Genomic DNA, 14,556 nt, shown 5'->3' with positions numbered 1-14,556 from the left:
TGGACGGGGCCATTTTACCCTAACCATGGTGTAAAACGGTTCCTTTAGAACGCCGCGCCACCTCGAGCGAGCCATAGCACTTTACAGTAATAAACAATGTCACTATGGTCAAGTACATGGCAAATGAGTATTAGACGGACATGCGCTAATAGGGCTGATGTACTGCGAAAAACAAGCAGAAATTAGATCAGAGTCATGGAATGGGATTCCCTCTGTACATGAGCCAGTGGACGGACATCTGTATACAGTGAAGCTGTTTCATGGAGACTTAAGCTGCGCACTTCAGCAAAACGTGAAACACTCAAAAATATCTTGCACGACTGCGAAGCACTATATCGCAGGCGGCTAACACTTTAAGGACACTACCAAGTGACTCAAAAAATTATGGTAGCAATCTACTGGGCCTATATAAGCTGGTATCACGTTTCAGGATAATACAATGGGAAGATGTACAATAAACGCATAGGCTGTAGTATTACCAGTTAATAACAAATGACTTCCAAAAATAATCAAAAAACAACACCCTAATGAGATTAAAACATTCACTCTCAATATCATAGGCAATATGTAAAAGTAAGTAGCATGTTTTTATATGCAAATAAAACATGATATTTACTCTTAAATGTTTAACAAATATGATTTTTGGTCATACTTAATAATATCAAACAGGTGTATGTACTAACTAACTGCTGTTACCATTTACTTTTAAACGATAAACTGTGTACTCGTATACAAAGCTTGTTATATACTCGTATATAAGCAAAGCTATATAATATGATAATGTTAATAAACCTAATATATTAAAAACGCTAAATCAACTATTCTACAATTTACCAACACTCCTTTTTCTACTAGCGCTTTTGCAATTCCTGCTCCTATTCCGGAACTAGCTCCTGTTACAACAGCTACTTTTCCAACCCAGCGATCCATGTCTGAAAAATTGTAGATTTATCGAGCTTTAGACAATCCAGGATAAATATTAAAGGCGTTTAGTTAAAAATAAAACAGGTGTTTAATAAAAAAATTGTAATATTTGTGTAAATGAATTGCTTGTTCATATGCTTTTTAGGGGTTCAATGGCATTTTCGTCTCTGACGACTGGAGTAGTCCACAAAACTTTACGTATATTAGCAAACTTTTTTAATAATTTTTTTTTAAGTTTTTTATAAATTATATACAGATTTTGACAACTTACTTTTTATATTCAGTATACAGAATTTACCAATGGATTTAAATCGTTGAGGTTGGTGAATGGGGTAAATTAAATGTTCGAATGAAAATTTTAAAATTAGAATCGACGATGTGTTCAATTGTTTGTCTCAAGTCGGATATTCGTCCATATTGAAAGAAATTTAGAACACCCATTACATAACAATATTTATTGTGGCTATATTAACATTGTAACTATTTCCGTATTGCAATTATTTTGTTCAACAACGTACTAAGCACCTTTATACATAACAAATTATTTTCTAACGATTAACGTGAAGGCCGACTAATTGCATCTAGACAATTGTTTGTTAACGGCAGCTTCCAATGAATTTGTTAATGTTATCATGACTATTGGTGATTAAACGAGGCGTGTTTAATAGAAAGCCATCTTTGGCCCAGAAAAAAAAAATATTAGGAAATATATCTACAAATAATTACCACTACAATTAGTGCGATAAATTGGAGCTATATAGTGGATGTTCTAATATCCTCCATTTCTTTCGTTGTAGATTTTCTTTCACTATTTCGGCAACATAAGGCTATGCATTGTCGTGCAGAAGAATGACACTACATGAGAGCTTCCCTAGATGTTTTTGTCTTATTGCACGATGGATCTTGTAAAAAAAAATTTCAAAATTAAAAAAAATTTTAACATGAACTTGTCTGCAGAAGGTTGAACTTTAAACTTATGTCGTGGCAATGAATTTGCATGTTTCCATTACTTCCATTACTTCCACGTTTTACTATACCGCCATGTGGTGATTTGAAACCGTCGTTTTTTATTTTTTTATTCTTATTATATACAGAACGATTTAAGGGAGATTAAAGTAAGGGGATGGAGAAGACAGACACTCGACAAGGAAGGATGGAAGAATATTTTGAGGCAGACCAGGGCTCACAAAGTCAAAGTCAATGGAAGAGAAAGAGATAGCAATGTCCACTTTTTTCGATATCGAAGGGGCATTTAATAATGTTACTACCAGCATATGCTAGTCATATAATATAAGTTACTAATCAAATGAAAACAATCAAATTAAAGTCAATTTCATGTAATCAAATGCACTATCCTTAAACATAGTCATCCAAGGAAACGCACCTCAAAAATATTGACAATATATTAAAAATGGCTTAAGCATTAAAAAATAAAAAAAATTAAGAATTGTGACTAGAAATAAGGGAGACATCTATAAAAGAAGCAGAGCAGCATAAGCTCATAGCATGAGAATATTGCCTCGTACGTTTAAACAGCAATTTGTTGTCAAAATTTTATAGTTTTTTGAAAAATAAACTCCAATTTAAAAATTAAAACGTCAAATAAAATAAAAAAACATATTGAACATAGAGCTATCTCCTGTGCCGAGATATGTAATTGAAATTTTGTACACTTAATGTAACTGTTGATTTGCTTTATTATCCTTATTACTAAACTTATTTACATTTCACAAACAGACTCTTTAATACCTACAGTTATTACTATATAAATCTGATTCGATATATCACCGAAAATTAATAGTCAGTACTATATCTAAAATTAAAATTTTTAATAAAAAGTAAAACATTAGCCACTACTTCTGGGGTCCAAAGAAGAAGCCTTCACGAAGATTAAAGCGCTAATAATCGCGTTAATCATGCTAGGTAATGATTAATTAATGAATCGCCTAATTTTTCAATCACTTGTTCTATATGATTTTGTCAAATTGGTCCTTTTAAGGACTAACTATTCTAATTATGTCTATAAATATTGCGGGCATATCTAGAGATAAAGAAACTTTACTTTAGTTAATCTTATTAGACATATTCTCTAAATACAAATATGTCATATTTCTAATGCAAGAAACACATAGAGGAGTAAATTACGCCAAACCTAGGGTTTTTAATATTAAGCCGATCGCTAAAAACCACATGGTAAATATGGAAGTGCTATCTCTGCTGACAAAGAAACAAGAAAAACTCCAAGTGTCACTAACAATGGCTTCACCGGATGATAGACAGCTGTATTCAAACTATGCAGAAATTTAAAGTCTGGATTCAAGCCAAAGTTGTTGCCGTACTTAAACTCCAACGACCACAAAAGCTACCAGCCAATATCTTTATTTTGTCAGCTATTTAAAATATTTTTGCACATAATCCTTAATATAATTTCATCGATAATATAAGAAAAACTCAAATTAAAAGACCAAAGCAGCTACATACAGAGAAGCTATGTGACATACGTCACATATACTAAATCTTATCCAACAAAACGAAGACGGGTACAAAAAATATCAGGTATCAGGGGTGGTATTTGTCAATTTTACCGCCGCTTACGACACCTTAAATTAGAGAACATTTCTCCAAAAACTATATAACATCCCCTTAGAAAATAAACTCACTTGTATTATCTGCGTATGGTTACAGAACAGAAGATTTTTAGAATCATTCAATGGTAATAATATCAGATGGAGAACGCAGAAGTACGGTCTCGTTTGGAGTAGCGTAATGACACCTACACTGTATTACATATACACATCATCTAATACCGGTTGATACTAGGACTTTCATATATGTAGACGTTACATCAACTGTTGCACAATCAAAAACTTTTGTCGCTGAAATGAAGAAAAATCTAAAGTGTATAAAAGTACACCACGAATCATTTTAAGCCAGACTTCGGAAAAACTCAGGTGTGCTCCTTCAATTTCCGTAACAGAGACACTTTCTTGGAGATAGTTTATATCGCACGCTGTCATTTACAGGACATTGTTTAAAACTAAAAGCAAACTGAGGACCAGAAATAATATTCTCCGCATGCTGGTCAGCTAAAAATGGGGCGCACATCCTTCCACCCTTAAAACGTAGACGCTTGCATTCTATGCTTCTGCTGCCGAATGTACCTGGCCAGTATGGATGATACCAACACACACACTTGACACGTAGATTTAGTTATAAGTTTACGTTTACGTAAACGTTTACATTAAAAATCACATCCATGCATAAGTTGTACCCTATCGTAGCTATCACCCTATCTAATATTTGAAGATAAGTAGCTAGAGAACGAAAGAAACAAAGTCTAGATTAGTAAGATCCACTTCACGAATACCAGCCCATTATATGACGACTCAAATCGAGAAAAAACTGACCAAATCAACACATTTGTAAGATATACCAGGAAAACTTGTCATGCCAAAAAAAAAAGAAGCTGCTCCTCGCCATCTGAATCATCAAAAGGAACTTTCTTCTGGTAGTTATCTTCTTTATTCTGCCTGGAGGATTCGTGTCCACACCGATAAGCTGTGAGAATGTGAGGTGGTACAGGATTTATCACACCTTCTTAGTTGTCATAGGCTAGAAAAAGCTTGCACAAAACACAATCTCCTGCACGCAATTGACTTTCCAATTCAAACCGCTCTTTTCTGAAGGTACAAGGTTTAATTATTTGGACTCAACATGTAGAGTATAGTCAGTAAGCTATTGTTTATAAAGATCATTGCAAATTCGACACTAATTCTACTTATATTGATTATTTATTACCCCTAAATAGGAGATACAATTCAGAAGTGTACAATATTGGTGAAAGTTATAATATTCTTGTCAGATAAATTAACTATTTTTTTTAGCATAAACACTACTACCCATTTTAACACAAATATCTGTTTTGTACTTATCCATTGTTTTTTTGAGATAACCTTCTATCCAGATATCGTATGTAGTATACAAATGAGACCAGAACATAACTAATAAAAAAGCTATATACAAAATATCATAGAACAATGGATGAAATAAAAGCAGTTCTTATTAATCGGATTCTCACATAAAACGTATAAAGACATAAAATCTGTTAACAAAATACATTACGACATTTCCGTAAACAAAAAAAACATTTAATTAAACATTAAATTATGATAAAAAAATTAAATTTTTAAAAATACAGAGAATATCAAATTTTCAATACAAGTGAAAATTCCATTAAATAATAAGCCCAAGTCCTTTTGTATCTATATACCACTATAATAAAATATATTGGCAAAGATTGATATAGAGATGAACATGTTTAAGCATGTGGAAGAAATAAATTCAAAAGTCTAACGATGTAGCCTGGGAAAAGTGTGTAGAACATACTAACAAATTAATTGAACAGTGGTTTATTAGAGAAGAAAATATGTGTAATATTAATATCGAACCTATAATAATTAACACGGAGATAACAGTTCAGATTTTGAAGGTGATGGAAATTAAATATGAGAAACGAAAAACATACTTTTAAAATCTTGCAACATTATTTGAGCTAAATAATGTTTCATTCTTTAAATAATTTTACTGTTACCTATTACATCAACAGACTGTAACTATTAGTGTATATTTAATTATATTTTTTATACATTACTTATTTATTTATTATTCACTACTGATATTAAACGAATTTATTAAGCTACTTCAAATGCACCAAAATTTTAAAGCAAAACTATTTTTTTACATTCTATTTATTTGATAACGTGAAATTTTATAATATAATCCGTGATCGGAGCAGTAGCCACTTTCAGTCACTTGCTGCTGCTTGGAGTAAATTTCCGACTTATTTCGTATGCTTTAAATGATGGCGCACGGACAAAGAACCACGGACTCAACTGTATATATCATAATACAGAAATATAAGTATACAAAACTATAATATTAGACCCACAATGCTTTACGCTGTCGAGACATGAACAAAATTATACAGAATAGATTAGAAGCATGGGAAGCAAAGAAATATACTTCGCAGAATGGTTGGTAGAAAAGTAGTAGAGGGATAGTGGAGAAGACGAATTAATGTAGAAGTATACGAATTATATGCTAACACTTTAATAACATAATAGTGAAAAAGTACAGTAGAATGGCTCGGAGGACATCAAAAAAGAATACAAGGTAATAGACAAGAATATTGGATGAAGAGTGCCTGATGGCAAAAAGAGAGAGGAAGGCCAAGAAAGAAACAGAGAGATGTAGTGATGGAAGATGTCAAAGAGATGGAATCAGGGATTAAAAGCTGACAGCTAATAACAGAACACGATGGAAATTATCCATCAAGCAATGGGCCCAAAAGGTCTGTTAACGCCATACATACATATTTACGATTATCCAAGCTCTTAAAGAAAATGTAAAAATGTTAAAATTGCTAGCTGTTGAAGACTTGGTCGTAAAACTCACAAAACAACAACCTTCAAGAAGTGATATCAATTGAAATATTGGTAAGTTGTATTATTTGTAATAAAACTATTTATAAAAATATGTTCTTGACATCTTTCAAATATCAGTGATTCAAATTGTGCATAGCAACTGGAATTGTATTGTAGCGTGAACAATTTTGATCAGGAAATAAAGAGAAGCAATATGCCATTTTCACCGAAGGGCTAGTCCAGTATGCAATAAGCGCAATGTTTTAATATTGTATGTTAGAGTTGATATCGTTGGAGTTATACAAGCCAGTATAGTTTTGAGTTTTAGCGAGGTAATACACTGCCGTTTATTTCAAAAAACACTTTAGTTTATATAGTTAGAATGTGATTATACACGTGCTACTTAAGAAACCTGCTGGGAAATTTACTTGGATGGTAAAATTGAATTCAGTTATGTACATTTGTAGCAATAGTATCTAACATGAATTAAGTTCTACGCTAATAATACTTTACTAAACTAATTTATTAAACACAACACTAAAGTTAAAAACAAAAGAAATAACAAATAAACTAAATGAAATTATAACACTAGTAGAAGAACAGCAAGGTTTTAGGTCGGAAAGATCATGCAACGACGCTATATTTATAATGAGACAGGTGCAAGAGAAATCATTAGAATACAAAAAACTGGCATATATATGTTTCGTGGACCTTAAGAAAGCATTTGACCAGGTCAAATTAAACGACGTTATCCACTTATTGTACGCACGAGAGATACCTCTAGGAATAATCAAAACGATCGAAAATATCTACCAAAACAACACAATAGAAGTAAAAGTAGAAGAAATAATTGATCCTATTCAACCTAGCAATGGAATAAGACAGGGGGATTCCCTGAGTACTCTATTGTTCAACTTTATTATGATTGAAATAATAAAAAAAAGTAAGAACTAAAAAAGGATACCAAATGGGAGAAAAACAACTTAAAGTAATCTGCTATGCAGACGACGCAATACTACACTCTCAAAGTGAATATGATTTACAACGTATGCTGCAGTAATTTAATATAACGCCAGGAAATTTATCATGTTAATTTCCCCAAAACAGACAAAATGCATGGTTATAACAGCAAATTTACTAAGATGTAAATTGGAGCTGGAAGGTCAGATAATAGAATAAGTAATGGGTTTAAATATCTAGGCATCACATTATCTAGCTACGGAAAGCTCGAAACTGAAGTGGATGATCAAGTGAAAGAGCAAACAGAGCCGCAGGTTGCCTGAATGAAACAATATGGAGAAATAAAATATCGGGAAAAAATGAAAGCAGAATTTACAAAACAGTCATCAGACCAATAATGGCAAACGCGGCAGAAACACGACCTGACGCAGAGAGGACAAAAAGGATGTTAGAAACAGCAGAGATGAAAACACATCATGAAAACAGAAAATTTATGGTAAGACACTATGGGACAGAGCCAGAAGTAGGAAGACCACGAAAACGATGGAACAATAACTTACTGAAGGCACATTAAAAAACAGACACAGTCGTGTCTACATAAAAAGAAGAAGAAGAAGAAGAAGCTATTAACACTTACCGTTTTTACTTTGTTGTTCCTGTATTACTTCACAGATGAGCTGTATAAGAAAAACATATATTAAAACCAATTAGAATAATTAACTTCGTCATTGAATGAAATAGTTATAGATGTAACATAACTTATAGGTCACGGTAAAAAATAACAAATAAAAATCTGTGGCTAGGCGACCTGCTTCAAAGTCATCCTTTCTCTCTCTCTTTTTCTTTCTCTCTCTTTTTCTCTCTCTCTCTCTCTATCTCTCTCTCTCTTTCTCTCTCGCTCTCTCTCGCTTTCTCTCGCTATATCTGTCTCTCTCTCTCTCTGTGTCTCTTTTTCTTTCTCTCCCCCTCCTTTTTCTCTTTTTTCACACATACACACACATACACGCACACACACACACACACACACACACACACTCCCACTCACACACACATACACGTGATTCATGGTAAGTTGACAGATGATCCTTAACACTTTGACTACTAGGGGATTTGATTTTAATTGCCTGCCAGAGACTAACAACTTTTTTTTAAGTATACTTTATTTTAATAAAATATAAAAATATATATTTTTATTGAAAAACCAAATTTATGATCATCTCCAGAAACTTGGATGCACTTGAAAACTCCACCATAACACTGAATACTAAGTCCATTGAAAGAGTGAGTAAATTTAAATACCTGGGATCGTGGCTTTTTGAAGACTGGACATCGGACAGGGAAGTAAAATGTCGCATTGAGCAAGCTCGACAAGCTTTCGTAAAATTCAAGAAGGTACTGACTTGTTCAGAGTTCGATCTTCAACTGAGACTAAGGTTTACTAAGTGCTACGTGTGGTCAGTGCTGCTATATGGCGTAGAGGGCTGGACACTCAAAACGAGGGATATAAACAGATTAGAAGCTTTCGAAATGTGGCTCTATCGCCGTATCCTAAAAATACCATGGACAGCGAAAATCACAATTATAGATGTCCTTAAAAGAATAAACCAAGAACGCCAACTTTTCGAAACCATCAAGAAAAGGAAAACGGCGTATCTAGGTCACATCATGCGAAATGAAAAATACCAGTTCCTCCAACTTATAATCGAGGGTAAAATTGAAGGCAAGAGAGGAATGGGACGCAAGAAAATGTCCTGGCTCCGAAACATAAGGCAATGGACAGGGATTAACGACATACAATCTCTGATACATATTGCAAGAAATAGAGAATTAATGGAAAATGTGATCGCTAACATCCATTAGTGGATTTGCATCTAAAGAAGAAGATTTTAATGTACTAGATATACAGTACAATTCTGGGTATCGAAAAAATATTCTATAATACATAACAATTTATGCTCACATCGTTTGCAGTTGCAGTGCAATTTCATCTTCCTCTAGATTTGGTGTCAACTAAACTGTGATATTTAGCGATATTTTACATGCCTTTTTTTAAAAATCATATTGGCAATTTCTTTTCTAAAATTAGTGATGCTGGTGGTTTTTCCAGTCAAGGAATAATAGGTAATATGAGCATTTACTATGGAACTGTTTGTTAGAAGTTCCACTCCAACTTTCCTGCACCATTTTATACCTCGACGTATAGTAGTCGAATAGGATGCCTTTTGATCTGAAACATCTATAAATGATTTAATGTTATTATACTTCTGTCAGAAACAAGACTTCCCGTTTATCTCTCCATTTTCCGACTACAACATGGGTATTACCGAAGAATATAGACGCATAGTTTTACTCTCGCGTGCAATCATATTTCGTTTTGGAAGTTTTGCTGTGGTAACTGCTTTAGGATTGAATTTTCTATTCTTTCTTAGAGTTCCTATCAGATGAGTTTTTCTATTTAAGGGTACGTTCATAACGGAGACCATCGCACCGTATCCTCGTCTAGATAATAGCATTGACAGTGAACGCTCGCATTTAAAATAAAATACATTTATTTTACCTGGTGATCGATACGATGGTCGGAGTGAGGGTCGGTGGTCGGCACCTTGTTCAAGTTATAAGTATTACCTTTTTCGCCACATAGCTTGAAAAGCTTAATGCCATATTTATGCCGCTTTCCCGGAATATATTGTCGAAAACTAAGTCGACCTCTAAATAGAATCATCAACTCGTCAATACAAACTTGCCGTCCTTCTCCAAAAGTTTCAATAGCAGGTATAAGCGACGACCCGGTATGACTCACATTTATCGTAACACTACTATTTTGCTTTAATCGCTTCGAAATATTGTTAGAAATGATAAATTCAGTATGCCGAATACCTGAAAAGGTGGGATAAATTTATCATTAAGCAATTTGTGAAAAAAATTCAATTTTTTCTTCCCTGGAGTATATGCAGCTTAAAATTTTGAAATAGGCTCATCTGCTAAGGGCTACATTTTACTCAAACGTTTAGTTTAATCTGTTATATTGTTATCTGTAAAATGCAAAATGGATAAAAGTAATTTAAGCCGCATTCTGGTCATACCAACATAGTTTCCCCCATCGGCTTTATACAACAAATTTCGAGAAAAATATTACTTTAGTGTAGGTTTTCTATCTAATCTCATCCATACCAACATCGCAATAAATGTTCGAATTTCTGACTCATCGGTATTTTTCCAGTAAGCTAGCAAAGAACTAACTGTCTTTTATTGTCTCATTTACTATGCCAGATATTATTTGTTGTTCTATTTGTTAGATAAAAGGCAATAGGCTCATCACCATCTCTATCTTTAACAAACGGCATGGAAAATACTATGTCCTCGTTATATTGAAAATCTTGTAAATTTCCTAACAGATACAGTTATTATAGTTCTTCCACTCTATCTCTTTCCATGCGAATTCATGAAATTATTCACAAATTACTTTTTATATACTTGTTGCATTTTATCTATTATCGGTGGACGTATTTTGTAAAGTTATATTGTACATTTATATTTTATTGTTATAATATATTTAACACAATATAACTTTATAAAAAAAATACAATCTCAGTTATAAATTCCAATATACACATATCAGTAAAAAAGAGACCTAATATAAAAAGTAATTTGTGAATAATTTCAAGCATGGGAAAAGATAGAGTGGAAAAACTATACTAGGTCTCTTTTTTACTCACAGAAACTAGTATCGCAAAATTAACTCGCTTGTTCATAGACACCACAATAAGTTAAAAAAGGATAAACAATACGGCGTGTTATGTCTTGTGATACCTTTTATGAATTTTGACGTTTATCATTTTCAATGACAGTGACATTAACGCATTTGTTTATTTTATAAAGTTTCTTTTGGTGAATGGATTTAGTGTCCGCAGTCATATAAACACAAACAAACAACAATAAAGTTATGTCACAGAATAATAAACAATCAGAATGCCCACTCTGATTGTCAAGATAAGTACGCGCATCTCGTTCGCACAGACGGAATCAACATAATACGCCATAATAATAATAACGCAAGACATAATATGCACTATTTTATTCGTCATTTTAGTTGAAGAATAGATTAAATTATTTCAAATTTACTAAATTATTATTCTCTAAAAATTTAAATTACAGTTCTGTCGCAGCTTGTCACAAATTTCTCAATCTGAGTCTATGTTTCCGTTTAAAATATGCCGATTACGTACTGACAAACTTCAAAGGGGGCATCTGAGAGTGGGCATTCTGATTGTTATTTATTCTATGGTTATGTTGGGTTAAATACATTATAAAATAGTAAAATATAAATGTACAACCCGGTGACAAAATATGTCACCGGGATAATAGCCATTTTTTAATTTGACAGTACGTATCAATGATATCACACTTCGACGTACGTTTCAATTATTATTTTGATTTACTTGTTTAAAAATGAATTACGACGTTTGAGCAAAGATAAAATGGAACATCTGTATAGTCATAATACTTTATTTGCAATTTTTATTGTATTTTAAATAACATTGATTTCCTGTTGTCTGTTTTCATCTAAATCACTGTTTTCAGGGCTATCTCCGGAAACATTTTCGTTTGAACCATTTGAAATGACATTAGTAGCTCTGGTGTCTTCATTTATTTTAGAACTTACTTATAGTCTACGTCTTTTTGAAGCTGCACTTACATCAGAACCACTACTAAAGGATGACAATAAATCGCTGTAGTCTCGATCACTTTTTGAGTCATCAACATCAGACTCATACTCAACTTCACTCAATTCGTCTATTATTTGTTGCAGCTCAGCTTCACTTAAACCTCTAGAATTTATTTTGTATCAAAATACACGCCTATCTGTGTAACAACAGTAGTTGACACTGACTTATCGTGACTGATACACAACAACTTAACGTCCAAATAATTATTATCAAATTTTGTACATTGTGATAACTAAATTGCGAGCTTTTAGTTACAGCCTAAAGCATTTGAACTACACATATATTTCAATGGACTCTCTGTGACTGTCTAATGTACACATGTGTTAGAACCCAGCCAAAACTTGTGACCATATATGGACACATAGTCTATTCATAAAAGTCAAGTGTAGTAGCGGTAGCAAAAGTCTTAAAGAAGTTCGACAAGATTTCATACTCTCCCCACTGTTGTTTAATCAATATTGGAATAGAAAATTTAAACAAGCGCTACATAACTTGAAATATGTTGCTTAATTTCATAATTTTATGTTTTGTGAGCAGTAAACAAGTGCAATTTTGTCGATATTGTAATATTTGTATAAACATCCAACTAATAAACTGTGGGACTAAGTTGATATTGAAAAGAAGTCGATTGTGTAACTTGACAGCTGAAATAAATTAATCAATTTGGTTTGGAAATATACGGCAAATTAATATCTGATTAATTATCCGAATATTTGATTTTTAAAATTTTAGTCTAATATTTCAACTTCAGTGGTCATTTAATTAACCAAAGCGATAGCAGCTTTTGCTAAAAGATTTAATCATTTGCACATTTCGTATAGTCCAGAGGACAGAAAACGATATTATTAAATCGTTTTCGTTCATGGCCACCAAAGTAGGTGGCACCTCTCACGGGAGTAGTTAAGTTTTAGGAGACATTCGTTGGACTTTCCGAGTTTGAATTTGTATCATCTCGAGTGTTCGATGAAGCAGGGATGCTGAAATGGGTCATAACACTCTATTCATACCAACTCGACAAGGAAAGTTTAACGAATTTGTCCTCCTAGGCTATATATTTGGCGATTCAATTAAAAACAATTTTCGAATTGATTTAAAAAAAGAAGGCAAAGTGAATTCTGCGGATACCAAGACTCAGCATGCAAACCCTAATAGAAATCGTTAAAAAACATGAAATTTTTAAAAGGAACTCTATCTTCGAGAGGTATGGAAAGAAACTTGAAAAGTAACTACTCATATTTGACTCAAGAAGAGCTTCACTGAGAAACAGTGAGCAGGGGGGGCGAGTTCTCAACAATCGACAACTGTTGTTTTTATAGCTTCTGCACCTTCTACTTCTTTAAGTTCTAGTGCAAGTAGCAAATGCAAAGACATTGCAGCAGAAGAAAGTGAAAGGTTGCATATCGAAAAAGAAAAACTGGACATCATGAAATCAGTGGCAAAATAAGAGGACGAAAAAGATACAAGTTATCATTTTCTGATGAGACTTCATCAAGAGCCTTTCTATAAATTCGCAAATGGGATATAAAATTATGGAAATTTTAATGAAGGAAATTAAGAAAAACCGGAAACCCAATAATGATGTCAGTCTGCAACCTTCATATATAGTGATCTTGGGCTGCTTACAAAGAAGTCGCCACTCCTGTCGATTCCTGGCAACTTCCCTCCATCTTCTGACCCTTAGAATCTGTAGGTCTTCTTTCACATCATCAATCCATCTCCTTCGTGTTCGTCCTCTACTTCTTGTGCCCTCTGGTTTTAAAACGTATTAATATGTTTTTTTTACATGGAACCAGGGAACCATACACCGTCAGCCTTTCTTTAAATGTAATAGATCTTCAGTAGGTCGTGTTTGTTTTGTGCATTTGTGGACAAATGGATTTCAGTATGTAATCAAATGTACGAGTACTCATAAACTCATAAAATACCTTCAAAACCTTTCTTCATCTTCTTGGAATTTCTCGTATAGAGTTACGAACTGTCTACTAGTCTCGTGAGCTTTATTAATATTATGAGTCTAGTATCGCCTTCTTTCTCCCGCACATTCATCATCAAGTGGGGAACTATCTAGTAACAACATCATCATCAAAGTTAATGACATTATTGTTGCACTAATTAATTTCAAACTGACAATGAGACTTATTCAACTTGAGAGCAAATCGGCTTCAGTGCTCGGCTCGGCGTCGCATCTCTTTGCCCGGCTCGGCTTTGGTGTGTAATCAGCCTGAGTCTAAGTAGCAGATTGATAATACTTATAAATATTGTCGCTATAATAAGACTACAAATAAATATATCGAATAACAAAAAAAAAACACTTACCATGTCTTTTAATTTTAAAGAGCAGCAGCACAAATCCATAATATTCTAAACCAGTTTGTAGACAACAGCAAGACAATAAAACGAAAACAATGCAGTAAGGCATACTTAACTATCTTAAATGACCAACACAAATAAATAAAGAACTTGTACACAAAATATTGAATATGTAAACGAACGAATTATTTTTATTTATTATAAAGAAGATA

General features: G+C 33.1%; 1 protein-coding gene across 4 annotated transcripts in view; it reads right to left on the bottom strand.

The window, feature by feature from the left end:
- The window catches only part of LOC140437209 (farnesol dehydrogenase-like), a 123,110-nt gene that overhangs the window by 37,493 nt on the left and 71,061 nt on the right, over nt 1-14,556 (bottom strand). For 2 of the 4 annotated variants that reach the window (XM_072526577.1, XM_072526576.1), the window contains 2 exons: nt 7,945-7,984; nt 835-932 (listed from right to left, as the gene is read on the bottom strand). In XM_072526577.1, the coding sequence (XP_072382678.1) occupies nt 835-930 (96 nt within the window). In that variant the 5' untranslated portion in view covers nt 931-932; nt 7,945-7,984. Of the gene's footprint in view, nt 1-834; nt 933-1,195; nt 1,343-7,944; nt 7,985-14,556 lie in introns of those variants that run through there. The other 2 variants (XM_072526578.1, XM_072526579.1) reach the window with 2 other exon arrangements.

The sequence above is a fragment of the Diabrotica undecimpunctata genome, chromosome 3 (genome assembly GCF_040954645.1).
Source record: "Diabrotica undecimpunctata isolate CICGRU chromosome 3, icDiaUnde3, whole genome shotgun sequence".
Lineage (NCBI taxonomy): Eukaryota > Metazoa > Arthropoda > Insecta > Coleoptera > Chrysomelidae > Diabrotica > Diabrotica undecimpunctata.
Note: the sequence above shows the minus strand (reverse complement) of the source record. Positions and strands in the feature narration are given on the sequence as shown.